The 16,302-nt window shown below is 45.3% G+C and overlaps 1 protein-coding gene across 4 annotated transcripts in view; it reads right to left on the bottom strand.

Moving 5' to 3' along the window:
- The window catches only part of RIPOR2 (RHO family interacting cell polarization regulator 2), a 622,104-nt gene that overhangs the window by 298,402 nt on the left and 307,400 nt on the right, over positions 1-16,302 (bottom strand). For all 4 annotated transcript variants that reach the window (XM_086965454.1, XM_086965456.1, XM_086965457.1 and 1 more), the window contains exon 2: positions 6,579-6,705. In XM_086965454.1, the coding sequence (XP_086821580.1) occupies positions 6,579-6,705 (127 nt within the window). The remainder of the gene's footprint in view (positions 1-6,578; positions 6,706-16,302) is intronic.

The raw sequence follows: 16,302 nt of genomic DNA, 5'->3' as shown, positions 1-16,302 counted from the left end.
CTTATCCCGTTCTCTGTCCTTTTCTTTGTTCGTCTAGGTGGGGTAGCGGGTTTGTTTTTACAAGAGCGTAAGCCGCCTCTTCTAGGTGGTGCCTTGGTAATCCCTTTTTTGGCTCTTGGGGCAGGGACCGGTGTGGGGGGGGTATTGCTCTCTATAACTAACTCCTCAATTGTGACAGATTTATCTTGGTCTTCTAAATTAATTAAATCTGTAAAGGGGTCAAGTTGTTGGTCAGTAGAGGCCATGGATACATTAATTGCTGAGCGCTCATTTGGGTCCTCAATAAGGTCGGTGACAATGAGATCATCAGCGACAGACTGAGATACCCCTGATTGATTGATTTGAGCACAAGGTGGCGAATCCCCAATGCCCAGGGAGGACCTCCGATTATTATTAATTTTAGTCACTACCTGGACCAGGTAGTTGTGCATTGTATTAGCCGGTGTGACAGGCGTTTTTTGCTTTGACATAGTGATCTAGCAATAATTAGTGGCGAGACCCTAGAGATATATATAACAATAATAGTCCGATTACACTGTAGATATAAGAGTGTTTTACCTTGCCAATGTTCGATTTAGAGGGAGGGAGTAAGAGGGGTGGCCCAGTCCAGTCTCTTACTGTCTAGAACGGGCTAAAACGGGCCCGCCCTTGGCCCGGGCTTCGCCCGGCGTCCCGCGAGACGGGGGTGTCGCGCAATTTGTACGCCTCCTGGCGCGTGGATGGCGCGGCGTGCGCCGCTTAGGCTGATGGGAGTTGTAGTTCAGGCAATCCCCCTCGGACCGCGCTCCGCTTGCCTGCAGGACTCAGATGGCACCAGAGCCGGGCGGCGGGAAGAGGACTGGCAAGGTTTGCTGAGATCCAAGGTTTCACTCCGGCGAAAGGGCGATAAGGCAGGTAGGCGGCAGAGATTTCCGCTTCAAAGGGCTTCCCACCACTCGACCGGGGTGTCGCGCAATTTGTACGCCTCCTGGCGCGTGGATGGCGCGGCGTGCGCCGCTTAGGCTGATGGGAGTTGTAGTTCAGGCAATCCCCCTCGGACCGCGCTCCGCTTGCCTGCAGGACTCAGATGGCACCAGAGCCGGGCAGCGGGAGGCGGGAAGAGGACTGGCAAGGTTTGCTGAGATCCAAGGTTTCACTCCGGCGAAAGGGCGATAAGGCAGGTAGGCGGCAGAGATTTCCGCTTCAAAGGGCTTCCCACCCCTCGACCGGGGTGTCGCGCAATTTGTACGCCTCCTGGCGCGTGGATGGCGCGGCGTGCGCCGCTTAGGCTGATGGGAGTTGTAGTTCAGGCAATCCCCCTCGGACCGCGGTCCGCTTGCCTGCAGGACTCAGATGGCACCAGAGCCGGGCAGCGGGAGGCGGGAAGAGGACTGGCAAGGTTTGCTGAGATCCAAGGTTTCACTCTGGCGAAAGGGCGATAAGGCAGGTAGGCGGCAGAGATTTCCGCTTCAAAGGGCTTCCCACCCCTCGACCGGGGTGTCGCGCAATTTGTACGCCTCCTGGCGCGTGGATGGCGCGGCGTGCGCCGCTTAGGCTGATGGGAGTTGTAGTTCAGGCAATCCCCCTCGGACCGCGCTCCGCTTGCCTACAGGACTCAGATGGCACCAGAGCCGGGCAGCGGGAGGCGGGAAGAGGACTGGCAAGGTTTGCTGAGATCCAAGGTTTCACTCCGGCGAAAGGGCGATAAGGCAGGTAGGCGGCAGAGATTTCCGCTTCAAAGGGCTTCCCACCCCTCGACCGGGGTGTCGCGCAATTTGTACGCCTCCTGGCGCGTGGATGGCGCGGCGTGCGCCACTTAGGCTGATGGGAGTTGTAGTTCAGGCAATCCCCCTCGGACCGCGCTCCGCTTGCCTGCAGGACTCAGATGGCACCAGAGCCGGGCAGCGGGAGGCGGGAAGAGGACTGGCAAGGTTTGCTGAGATCCAAGGTTTCACTCCGGCGAAAGGGCGATAAGGCAGGTAGGCGGCAGAGATTTCCGCTTCAAAGGGCTTCCCACCCCTCGACCGGGGTGTCGCGCAATTTGTACGCCTCCTGGCGCGTGGATGGCGCGGCGTGCGCCGCTTAGGCTGATGGGAGTTGTAGTTCAGGCAATCCCCCTCGGACCGCGCTCCGCTTGCCTGCAGGACTCAGATGGCACCAGAGCCGGGCAGCGGGAGGCGGGAAGAGGACTGGCAAGGTTTGCTGAGATCCAAGGTTTCACTCCGGCGAAAGGGCGATAAGGCAGGTAGGCGGCAGAGATTTCCGCTTCAAAGGGCAAAGTAGGTCAAATTCTTCTGATATAGGAAACAGAGATGCGAATGCACTCATTAGGGTAAACAGAGCACATATTGGGTTCTTCTATAGCAATTTTAAACTAGAAAACATTCCTGAAACCATGACATAAATCGATACATAAGCTTAAGTTATCCATGGGACAATAATTTATGTTGTGACAAAATGATTGGTTTTTAGCCAATTAGTTCACAGACATTTCCAAAAAATGTGCGTAAAGAGCATGAATCGTCAAGTAACCTGTTTTAGCATATTACACCCATCAATTTTCTATATCTCCCTGACCTCCACTCCCCTTGGGCCTAAGCTCCCTAGTAGAAATGTTTCAGTTTCTCTGCAAGGGCAACTAATGTAAGCAAGGTCAGGCTGGGACAGAAAATTGGCCCGGAAACACAAATAAAAGTGTTCACCATAGCAAATCAGATACCTAAAACAGTGACCCACATTGGTAAATCGGGGTAGTTTTGAATATGTCAAGACATGTGATATGGGAGATTCCATGTATGTGTGGGTGCTGCTGGCAATGTTTGACGTAATATCAGAGAATTCAACAGTAAAACCGGCCCACCAGGCCATAATACAGTACAACAAACATAAAAACTGCCAAAACATTAACTTTAAAGACCAGCCCTTTTGGTGCTGCCAGATTGCCCTAAAGGCCAGTCCAGCCCTGTAAAGTCCCAGTAAACTTTTGGAAACGCTCAGCTATTGATACACTAACCTGCAAGCATCAGACATACCTCATGTCCTCCATCAAGTGTTCTGCAATCCATCGGGACTACGCCAGCGCTATGCCACCATAAAATGAAAAATAATTGACTTCCTCCAACAAACAGGCCACACATCCTACTCTAAATGACAATATTAGATACTATACAACACATTCAAGATGAAGATGGCTTGCCAAATTACAAGCTGTCCCTTAGCTCCCCCATTTGTTTACCGTGTCGTGTGGCTAATGCAAGCAGTATTACAATACTAATGGTGTTCGTTTTGCTGCTATATTTTTGGAAATTATAGTGGTTCAGGTTTTTTTCTCCCCCCCCCTGCAAACCCTCCATAAGAGCAACCAGTGGAGCTGAGATTTATGCACAAGGGACTAATTTGAATCAATTCCCTAGGAAAACAGAGTTCTGTTTGCTGGCATAATAAAACTATTTTTTAACCGTTGTTAAAGGTATTTCTACTACAATAATAAAGTTATCATTTTTTGATTCTCGTTAATTTAATTTATATTAAAAGCAATGCAGACTTTAACTGGTATTTTTCAAATGGGGTAAACCGTCTTTTATATGTTTGTAACTGTTTATTTGGATTTTTATATAGCGCCCAGAAGGTCATAGAGCGACACATCGCTTTACAGGAAAATACACATAGAGAAATCGAACAAAACCAATAGGAGTAAAACAGGTAACGAAGGAAGGGAACATTAAGGGCTGGAAAGCTTGACATGTAATAAGTTAAGATGTGTCTGTAAAGATGAGAAAATATTTGCAGATCCGAAGAATTTCAGCCATAGTCAAGCAATGCCCTGCAGTATTTAGGCCGTTTTCGGGAATATTTTAATAAGTAGAAAATCTTTCAGTTGTTACTTGAGAGCTGGATGAGAGGATATGGTCCAGGTCTGAGGGGTAGTGAGTTCCATATTTGAGGCACACAGCCAGAGAAGGACTGATTCAGAGTGCATACTTAATTGAATATGGGGACTTTACGAAAAGAGGGTCAGTGCCCTGAGGCTGACAATTGCTGCCACAATGCTTCAGTTTGCTGGCCAAGTAATAAAACTGCACAGTATGTAAAATCACACAAACAATGGAGGTAGTTTTGTGACCAGAAGATGGGGTCAGACCAGCAGCAACATTCAGAGATGCTTTGATGAGGGCTAAATGAGTATTCGGAGTACCAGAAAGAATACAGTTCCCTTAGTCAAATCTAGAAAGGGCCATGACTTGAATGACACCTCGAAGGTCTTGCTCAGGAAGATCGGTTTTGATCACACAGGTGAGTTTTCTTCAATGCTTTATTAACTAAGCAATATACTTGACTGATATAGGTACCAGTATCTGTAATGAGAGATCACTTTGGAATCAAGAACTAGATGTATCAGAGTGCAATATCAACGGTTGTTCACTGTGAATTCATTCACAGTACTAGATGTAACTGGGTGCAATAACACATAGTGTCACTAGGAGTCACTGTGGAGTCAAGCACTAGATGTACCAAAGTAGGTTACCAATAGTCGTTGGGGGTCTGAATTTCATGGACCTGCTCTAAACTCTTTTGGAGAAGAGCAATGTTAAGATAAGTGCTGCATCATCTGTGATGGCCACCCAACGTCCCACTCATTTGTACCTTGAATGGTAACAACATAATTGCAAAAAAGTTATGCCTGAAATAATTTCACAGAGATGTGATAATCTCTGTAGTTTACCAAAACTTAAATGACAAAATATACTCTCCTCTCTCAATCCTTTTCAACTACTGTGTTTTTGGGCCACATGTACGACCGTCAGTTTTTGCAACTCGCAAATTGCAATTGTTAGCGACTCACAATTTGCGACTCGCAAAACCTGATGTACAACAGTGTCTCAGACACTCTATGCGATTACCAAATGGGTCACAAGAGATCTGCCTTGTTAATATTCATGAGGCAGGTCGCTATTTGCAACCCATTGGGAATGGCCTGCACTAACAGGGATGATGGCCTGCTGGGGTCAGCAGACCACCATGTCCGTGACAATTTTTTTTAAATAGAGCAGTTTTTATTTATTTATTTATTTTTTTATTGCCGTCCATTTTCCTTTTTGGAAAATGGAAAGCATTTCAAAAATAAAAATGAAAAGTTTTCTTTTTAACATTTTTTTTTACAGGGGTATTGGTCCATGGGACCACTACCTGCTCTGAACATTTTTTTACACACCCATTCACTTCGGGGAAGTGGTCTCTTGGGACCCCTTCCAGTCTGCGAATGTCTTTTCACCTATTTGAAATTGGTGCTAATCTGAAAATGTTTTGTAACCACATTCCCGGTCGCAAAACATTCATACAAGTGCGGCTCGCTTTTAGGAAGGGATGCCTTTTACATGCCCCTTCCTAATTATGACTTGATAACTCTACTTTGCGAGTCGGTAATAGGTTATCGACTCGCAAAATTGGGTTGGCACATAGGAAAATGCATTCTACCGGTTGTTTGGGACCGGTAAAAAGTGTTGTACACGTGGCCCCAAATTCTAATTCACATGACCCCCCCACCCACTTTCTACTGCAACATCTTGACCCCCAATTTCTAGGACCCGGGAGTCATTTGTTTACATTTGTTGCACTTTTGTTACTAATAGGTCCGTTTGACGGCTTTCCTGACAAACCTCAAACCTATAAAAGCCTTGAATGCAACGGGTGAGTGAGGTCAAAATCTGGATGTAAGCTGTGAGCGAGCTAAACATTGCTAAACACTGACTAGTCAACGTAGGTTCACTTTTAACATGAGTGATTATCTGAGTGCCTTAAAATCTCATGGCTCAAGTCTTCCGCCTTAACAGTAAATGTTGAACATCAAAAAATGCAAAACGACGTTATCTTTACCGGCCCGTGCTTGCCCCATGCCCCAGGGCTCCAGGAAACACTACATTTCATCAGTTTCGAGCGTGCCAGAAATACGAGGCGCACAAAGGCCCTGGCACACTTCACGAAAGGCGTTTGTGGTTATGCACCAACTACACGGTCTGCTCATGATGCCATTGTAAGTGTGTACATGTAAATACAAATTAAAAGAACACATAAACCAGCCTGAGGCGTGTGCATCTAATGATGATTAATAAAGGCTCTCTTGATGAGGTTGCCGAGTTGAAAGCACGCCCTGCGTGGACCCGCTGCGTGTAGAGACGGGCGCCATGTTTACCTGCGGCTTCGCTAAGTGACAGCAGTTTTAACTGAAGAGGATGAGGGTTCCCGCTAATGTACTACACTAACCGCGGTTTCCTGGCAATCTATAATACAAATACGCACACACGACAGTGCTGATAGGAATTCAAAGAAAGACTGAGCTGGGAGAAACGAGGATGACATTTATTTCATTATCTGAAACACAAACGACTTTCATTCTTCGAAACCACAGGCCATTTGTCCCTAAAGGATGTAACAGCTAGCCGTTTTTCATTTCTGCGAACGCTGGCCCAGCTGCATTTCCAATTACTTCGTGCAAAAGCAGGCCTGGAATCAGTTTTACAGAAGAAAACCTCTTATTATGTACCATTTGGCATACGGCTGGATCAGTATACACTTCCTTCCCAAAATGGTGTTCTACTTGCCTGGATCGTCTTTCCGGTAGTCCACTAAAGCCAGCAAAGGATTGGCTCCTTAGAATGCCATTCGGGCCACCAGGCGAGCAGGTGTGAGAGCCCACGGACATGGTTTCCGGGAGTCTGGGCGGTTCTCCTGCAGGATGAGAGAGACATAAGAGTGTTACTCATGGACTTAGGATGGACGCATGCCACCTGACAGGGAGTGGAAGGGCGGTCAGAATCTAGGGTGACCACCTCACTTCAGGTCTTTGCAGACACTTTCTCCAGTCCTAAACCGTTCTTTCACCTACAAATCATTGATTTCAGGTTTGTTAGTCTAATTAGTTCAATTGAAGCAAAACAAATCACCGAGAATGCATCAGGCTGTCATACAACAGTCTAGGACTGGAAAACATGTCCACGATTACCTGCGGAATTCTAGGACGTGGTGGAGTGAGCCAAGGAAAGATGAACGGATATTGCTCCTCAATTGTGTACAAAGTCCTATGGGGTCGTAATGTAGGTCCCTGCATTCAGTACTGAATGCGCCCAACAACACAACTACAATGAATCAGCAGATGGCAAACCTAAGTTACGTTTTTGAGGATTATGACAATTTATTTTTTAAAGAAAATGAGGTTAATGGAGGGGAATTGATAACAGGACGCCACAGCTAAAGTAATATGATCAGGAGAAGTTTATTCCATCACCCCAGCAGTCAAGAGCAAAGCTCTAACTGACTTCCCGGATTCAACCAACATCCCAGTGAGCTCAAGTATTACAAGATGGAATGTACAGGTACGGTGACATCAAAGTGAGATATATCACAGGAAGCATCATTAGTGGTCTTCAGGCATGCACGTTATGCCACTTGTTTAATTTCTGTGCAATACAGCAAAAACAGAAGATATTCCCTTTTCATTAAAAGACAGTTTTTATTCCTAAGGAAGTTCTCCAAAGATGTATTGTTTGCCCCCGTGATGTAAAACAAGGGATAGACTATTATAGACTATTATAGATGTAACCTAATCAGAGCAGGGTATATAAATAGATTCTCTCCGTCTATAGATAATGCAACCCTGAAAAACTATAGCTTAAAGTGCATCAATGGACGAACAAAAAGCAATTCTTTTCAAATATAATTAACACCACAAATAAGTCATTTGTTGTATTAAGAAAGATAATGTCTTTGTATCATTTATTGCTGGTACGACTAATCAATAAAATAAAACATGTTAAAAATCTTTAAAAAAGCATTAAAAAAAGTTATGCAGAAAGTCATAATTCAGATTTCTCGTTACTTTTCAGTCCACAATATCAAGGTAGTTGTATTACAATTGTGTAATAGAAATTCAAATTATGCACACAATAAAATAATGTTATTACACTAAACACATCAAATCTATAATTTTTTTAATACAGATTCTCTAATACATAAACAATACCATGAAAATGTTGTTAAAATGTTTATACAACAAACAGCAAGTTCTGAAAGAACCAACTGAATGATACAAAGTGTTGACACAGCGTTTCGGTGAAACAGACAATATTCATCACCTTCTTCAGGACAAATTCTATTTAAAATTTTCACAAAAATTTCTATTCAACTTTAGATTCCAAAAATCATATGTTGGGTATATAGGTAGTCTACCTCATCCAGACTGTACTCTTTGAACTGCTATTTAGACTCACAAAGTAGGGTAAATTGATTGAGAAATCTGTAGAGTATATCTGGGAGATCCACTCAAGGGGAGTGTCAATTGGCCGTGATACGAACGCTGTATAATTAAATCCCCTCTAATGGTATGAAACGCAATAAAGCTGGGTCAGAAATGTATAAATTCAAGGCAAATCCGGTCTTAATGGCCATCGATTTAAACCTGGGGACGTAAGTATCACTGTATATCTCTCCCCAGCACTATGCGTGAGGCTCTTATAACTTCCCTGCTCAAACCTGGCAAATCCCCAACGCAGTGTGACTCCTACCGCCCCTTGTCATTGTTAAACTGCGATACTAAAATATTGGCCAAAGTTCTGGCAACGCGCCTTAATCTCTTGATGGAGCGCCTAGTCCTACCGGACCAAGCTGGATTTGTCCCAAATCGAGCAATTTCACATAATTTGCGCATCCTGCATGCGTTATTGCAAGATATTGACCCAAACTGTGAGGCAGTAGCAGTATTCCTAAATGCCACAAAGGCTTTTGATTAGTTGGAGTGGGACTATTTGTTGGGCACGTTGGAACATATGGGGATGCCTTTCAGCTTCCTAGATTGGTTACGGCTGTTATATTGTCAACCAACAGCCACAGTACTATTGAATGGCTCTAGGTCTACCCCATTTAATATTCACAGGGGTACACGCCAGGGATGCCCCCTATCCCCATCCTTTTTGCGATAGCTATTGAACCTCTGGCTGCGAAACTCCGACAACGTCATAATCATCATGCCCTCATTTACCCTGCCTGTCAGCTGCTCATCTCGCTTTACGCAGATGACATGACACTGTATATTAAGAAACCTCAGGATATGCCGGACAGCGCCATCTCCTTGACTTACAAAAAACTAATCAATGTTCGGACAGACCTGCTGATGAAAGTGCGAGATCAGTGGATGAATGATGGGATTGAGATGGATGATGAGGACTGGCAGTCTGCGGTATCCTCCCCTAAGGAAGTTGCAATTTCGGCCAGACTGCGATTGGTTCAGCTGAAAGTGCTTCATAGGGTGTACGTCACTGGCCCCAGGTTGATTCATATGGGGCTTTCCCAGGATGGCCTTTGTAGGAGAGGATGTGGGGCGCTGGCCACTTTTATGCATACCATTTGGGAGTGCCAGGTCATTGCCTCCTATTGGGCACGGGTGCATGCGGTTATGCGTGATGTGACTGGTGTTGATTTGCCTGCGGAAGCTAGACGCTGCCTGTTGAATGTGTGGGGCCCAACTGATTACAACAATGCTCAAACTCGCTGGGTCACACTAGGGAACATGGTGGCCAAGAGGGACATTGCTCAGAAATGGGGTGCTCCGAACCCCCCCTCTGTGAGTCTTTGGAAAACCAACATGGATTGGTGCATGCTCCGGGAGAAAACTGTCTACTTAGCTCGGGGTAAGCCTAGGATGTGGGGATTGGTCTGGAGTGCCTGGAATGCGTACAGAGGTGATATTTGTGTGCCCCCGGAGGTGGTCCGGCTGGAGGTTCGTCTCTCACCTTAGCTATTCCTCCGCCCACTTTTCACGTGATATAATCCTGTTTCTTTCTCCCCCCACAAATGTATGCTCTTTTCGATATGTTTATTTTAGGGTGCTGAAGTTCCCACTCGTCCCCCTGGATGTATGCTTTACTGCTCTTCTGTTCTTTTTTGCCTTGCCATCTTTCTCCTCCTTCCCCCCCCCCCCCCTTCCCCTTTTCCTTTCTTACTCCTGTTCCTTTCGGTTCTCACCTTGTTCCTTAGGTTCATTTCTATAATATAAATTAAACCTGACTGCTCCTTTTACTGTTTTGTGCACACCTTTACGCTGCTTTTACAATGCTGCCTAGCCTCCGGGATGTACGGCTGAATAGCGGTGTACTTTGAACTACCAATAAAGGTTTTCCAAAAAAAAAAAAAGAAACCTCAGGATAACCTTCATCCAGTGCTACGTGAGATCACGAAATTTGGGGGTATCGCCGGAGTGCAGATTAACTGTGCTAAATCCGCAATATTCCCACTGACGGACAAAACGCAGCCACACCAGCAAGACTATCCCCTTGTGTGGGAACTCGATGAATTGAAATACCTAGGCATACGAATCACTAGGCAGAGAGATACTCTGATGAGAGCTAACTATGGAACGGCAATGGATAAAATCACCGACAGTATCACCAAATGGTTACGCCTGCCACTCTCCACGGCTGGCCGGGTCGCCCTCATTAAGATGGTGCTGCTACCGAAGTTATTGTACCTTTTTATCAATATCCCATATAACCGAGGGAGGTTCTTCTTCCACACACTGAGGACCCAGTTAACGAGACTTATCTGGGGTGGGAAGCAGGCGCGACTTAGCCTTAGCACACTCATGCTGCTATACCATCAAGGCGGATTTGAAGTTCCCAACTTTGAACGTTATTATGATTGCGCACAGGCCCATTTCGCCACGTATTGGTTCCACCCGCCACCATATATGGCACATCTGGCGGTGGAAGATGGCCACATGAACCCAGTGGTCAAGTCTGGCTATTTTTATATATATATATATACACAGGTAGGTGCCAGGGAGCGAGATCCAGCCACGGTGGACTGTACGGCGGCAGCTTGGAGCTGCATAGCTCATGCCATGGGCAGCCCATACCTATACTCACCCAGGATGCCATTGCTAAATGATCCTCGGCTACAGGTCACCTGTGAGGCGATTTGTCGCAAAATGTTGCTAGAGCTCAAATACTGTCTGTGGGGAGATCTATATGTACAGGGTCAGTTTTGCACCATAGTACAGTTCTTTGGGGAACGCGCACCCACAATAATGGATACCTTCTTATACACCCGTCTCCGACAAAGCGTCCGAGCTATTGCCCCCACATTCCCAGACGAACCTGAAACTCTTGTGCCCCTACACGCAATGCTGCAGGCAGAGGCCCCGCATCATGTTACATCGCTACTTTATAAACAAAACGCACCACTGACAGCCTCCTTGCGAGCTCGGCTGGACTGGGAAAAAGATCTCGACATACCACTGACAGATGAGCAATGGGAAACTAGTTGCACACAAACGAACGCAATCACAGGTAACAACAGATTACGTCTCATACACTACAAATGTTTACACCGGCTGTACCACACCCCTGCTAAATTGCATAGGTTTCACCTGCATGAGACGGATTGCTGCCTTCGCTGCGGTTCGGCAGGCGCAGACTTCATCCACCTGGCTTGGACTTGTCCCAAGGTTGCTGAATACTAGACACTAGTCTTCGCGGGAATTTCTGACATGATAGGCACTGTTATAGCTCTATGTCCACTGATGGCGCTGTTGGGATGGACACAAAACACTGTAACTGTGCATAAAAAGTTTTTGACAATGAGTTTATTATTGGCTAAGAGATTAGTGCCGTGCAGGTGGGGGAGGGGGCGCGCCTCCAGGTTCAAACTCTGGATACGGACCATGAATACGTGGCAAGACCAGTTAGATACATATGCGGAACTACTACCGCAGAGGTCACGACCGAAAGACATTTGGGGCCCTTTAACGTCCTACCTCCTTCAGCAGCAGGCAAGTGAGGAGGAGGAGATGGAGGGGGTGGAAGGCGAGGGTAATGGTAACCCCCAACCTGCTGCCTAACACTGCAACTGTGGGACAAACAGTGCACTACCATCCATCAAAAATGCCTTAGTTTCACAAACCGTACTACTGATGCTGCCTTCGCTGATGTGGAACATTGAGGCCAGACCGGGACTGTGGCTCCGGGGAGGAGCGCTGCGGGCTCTACTGAGTAGGGCCAGAACATTACCCATGTCATACCGTACTTGTCATGCATGTTGAAAAGACTTTATCACAGAGACTACTATTGTTGACAGCTTAAGATCTAGTACTTACTTCGGCACATTGTGTGAAATGTTTAGTAGGTGGGAGGGTTGGGGCTGGTCTTTCTTTTTTTATCTCAGTTCTTGTTGACATAATGTACGCAACAATGCACGAGAAGGTGCTAAAGATTTGTATGATTATTTGATATGATATTGCTCGAATTTATAGCGCTGATGTACCGTGCTTTATACACAATAAAGGTTTTTGAAACTTAAAAAAAAAAAGTATCATCGGATATCTGGGAAGTCAATAGACGTAACGTTAGTCCATAGAAACTCAATCACGTGAGGGGATAGAGCAGCAGCGAACACATGAAAACTGATATGCTTTATGGCCATTTTCACACATGAGAAAAAGTACCCCCAAGTTCCATTCTAAGTATACTGCACCTCGCTGTGGAGTACAGGAACAGTGCCTCGGCCAGAGGGCCCATACAAGGCCAAAGATCTCTGAAGTGACTAATGTGTGGTGTTTACTACTGCTAAGAAGCACTCTATTTTGTGTGAACACCGCCACAGCTAATAGTAGGTGACAGGTAACGGTTAAAATGGCTGCTTATTACATACAACTTTCAAGAGGAAGGACCATACTAGGAACAACTGTACATAAACCACACATTTTCTACTGGACTTAAATGGGTGGAATGTAATTTGGGAGGGGACAATCAAGCTTCCAAACTGTCAGCCTTAAAGTAGGAAAGTTGGTTGTGAAACTGAAAAGGCATTTTCAAGGTTGAGCCTAAGGTTACAAAAACCTATTGTGTGCTCACAGAGAGCTTGCCTCAGCTTAGACCCCACTGTTACCACCGATTTGCTTTATTGTCACTTTCATTTGGTTGCTTCTTATTCCTTATTCAAGACCTTTCCGAGTTGCAGCTTGTCAATCTTGTGTTTCCACCCCATCCGAAATTAGCATCGACCATCTCTCTGTTTGCTTGCCTATAATACCTTCCATTGCTGACTTTTTGCAAGCATTTTTTTTCTTTTTTGCCTAAGCACTCCACAAGAGAGCATGTGTTTTCAGCTGTCTCTTCCCCAGCAACACTCGTGTTTGGGAAGCACTCAGTATTGCATCACCAAAGGCCTAAACCACGTTATCGTTATTCAAAGCATGATTATGCAATGTTATTGATCTCAGCAAATTCAGAGACTACAGGCTGCTTAAATATGAGCCTGAACACTTGCAAGCTATCCATGGGTGCATTAACCCGTTGCATTACATCACTAGTACACAACTGAGAGTTTAGTGCCTATGCAAACTTTACAATTCTATGAACTTCAAAGATGCAAAACTGCATCAAATTGGTATACACCTCCAGGAGATGGCAGTCGTCAGATTATACTGAGAAACCCCCTACACAATGTATTCTAAGTTAGTTTCAAAACCTGCATATTTACTCCGAGGATTGATGTTGAATGTTTGTTTTCTCTACTGACTATGTTAAGAAGCATTTATGTGAATGTATTGCAATTATTCTGTGATCAAAAAAGTCTCTAGTGGTGACGAGCCAATATTAGGTATTTTGTTCATCTACTATATGTCTCAAAACAAGTCTGAGTAATGTCTTCTACTTATAATTGTTTATAATGTTTTCGTCTTTACTTTGTGTTTTTTGGTGCGTCAACAAATAAATGTCTTAAGTACATTTCAGTTCTTTGTACAGGTGTTGGATAGTACCCAAATAATTTTTGGCCGAATATAAAATGTGTGTATGAAGTTGTAGGCTCAGAGTAATCGCGCAGCCTTTAAAAGTAAAGTAGAATTTATGGTGTAGGGGGTTTCTCAGTGTAGTGATTCTTTGCACCGATTCCACCCCTTTACTCCTTAACTGGATCACTACCATATCTGGATTTAAAGTTTCCAGATTATGACACCTACCTGAGCTTCTGTTTGCAACTAATCAAGACAGGAAGTATGCATTTCTCTGACTAAAAAAAGTCCATGCTATGCTTAGGCCATAATTCTAGGGTAGAAGAAAGAAAGGCAGGGAGCAGAGAAGTAACAGTTTTAAACGGCCAGTAAAGAAAAGAATTTGGAATCTGCTTATACAGTATCAAGGGTCCCCAAGGTGGGAGTACACTTTCAAATTAAAGGCTTGAAATGCCTAGAATACGCCCTTTGCTCATTTACATCAAACCAACGAGAAGCTGCCCTAGCATTGAAAGCGAGTGCTTTTGCCAGTAGGGAGAGGGCCTTCGACTTTAGTGTTTCCCAGGATGACGTTGGACCCTCCTATTTATATTCCTATGTTTGGAGGGTGCTTCCCCTCCATCTTCTTGTTGAATTATCTCCTACTGATGTGATGACTGAACCTTTATTTGAATATTGGTAGAATTTAACATTTTTTACACTACTTTTACCCTCACTTGAATAAGACTCTTTGTATCTTGAACTACACAGCACAATACTTACTTATTTTTTGTTAGTTGAGGTTTACAAAACAGTATTGGTAAGGAGTAGTTTCTGTCCTGTAACTCCAGTTCTGTAGTAGGGGTATCTCTGTTATAGTCATAATCTAGTGAATAGTCCCGCCCATGTGCGCGGACCCCGGAGCAATCAAAAATAATCTCTTAAGCTGTCAAAACATGCAGACCTGCATAGACACTTAAGAGAGAATTTAAAGACAGATAATGCAGCCTATATCCACAGGCTACACTGTCCAATACTTCAACTGGAAATTCCACCAAAAACCACAACAGCACAGCCTGTCCAGGGTTTTGCACAGAGAAAAACCTTGCTTTGAACAGCAAAACCCTCTGGAATGATAGAGAGGAAGGAGTGGACAGACAAGCCCCATAGGCTGCCATTATGTGGCTCAAAACAGGATACTGTGCCTTTAAGAGAACTTCCCAGAAGCCTCACAGTATCCCAGAATGCAGTGCAGGTCCCTTTCACCTTCAGTTCTTTTTGAAGGCGTAACACGCCAGACCTGTAGCATTCCTTACATGAATATCTCTCTCCACCGGGGAGGAGGGCGGGCGCTTATGACTATAACAGAGATACCCCTACTACAGAACTGGAGTTACAGGACGGAAACTACTCCTTCTGTAGTAGGGGATCTCTGTGTATAGTCATAATCTAGTGAATAGAATGGCAAGCCCATCCCCACACCAAAGCGGCGGTGGAGAAATGAGAAATAACACCACTATTGTGCGAACAAATTTCGCAGCGAAGCCTGCCCAACCTGAGCATCTGCCCTGGTATCAGTGTCCAGACAGTAATGCTAAGCCAAGGTATGGACCATCTTCCAAGTGGCGGCCATGCAGATTTCTGCAATCGGAACATTAAGCAGCAAAGCAGTCGCGGCAGCTTTGCCCCTGGTGGAATGAGCCTTAGGTTTACCTCCTAAGGTCGTATTAGTCTGTTGGTAACACAATAGTGTACAGGACACAATCCACCTAGAGATGGACTCTTTTGAGGTAGCAAAACCGGTCCAGACTGATTCATAATTGTCAAACAATTGATCTGAACCACGAAAATCTCTGGTTTTAGCCAGATAAAATTCCAACACCCTCCTAACATCCAGGGAATGTAGGGACCTTCCCGCTAGAGATGCCGGATTCTGAACAAACGTAGGCAAAGTTATTGTCTGATTGACATGAAAACCAGAAAGAACCTTAGGAAGACATTTAGGGTGAGTATGCGTAACAACCTCAGCAGCATGAAATACAGTATGGGGTCCTTGGCAACACAACGCCTGAATACCACTCCCCCTGCGGGCCGATGTGATGGCCACGAGGAACGCCGCCTTCCAGGACAGATGCTGCAACGAAGCCCTATGAAAAGGTTCAAAAGGCTCCTACATCAATCTGGACAGCACCACATTCAATTCCCATGAAGGCGAAGGAAGCCAGACAGGCGGGAATGCTTTCTTCCAGCCTTCCAAAAAATCTTTGATCACAGGGATCTGGAAGAAGGAAGTCTGAAGGGCATTTCCTGTAGGCAGTCAGCGCAGCAATATGAACCGTAATGGAGTAGACATTAAGGCCCGACTGTGCCAGGCGTAGAAGATACAGAAGGAAGACATCTTCCTTACACGTCGACAGGGCATGGTCCTTGGACTTGCACCAGATGCAAAAACTTCTTTCACTATTAAGCAGAAGAAGTCCTAGTGGAAGGATGCTTAGCCTCCTTCAGTATGCCCATACAAACTTCTGGTAGATTCAAATGGCCATATCACACTATCTCAGGAG

This window comes from Lissotriton vulgaris, chromosome 4_1 (assembly GCF_964263255.1).
Source record: "Lissotriton vulgaris chromosome 4_1, aLisVul1.2, whole genome shotgun sequence".
Lineage (NCBI taxonomy): Eukaryota > Metazoa > Chordata > Amphibia > Caudata > Salamandridae > Lissotriton > Lissotriton vulgaris.
This window is presented reverse-complemented; position numbering and strand designations above follow the sequence as displayed.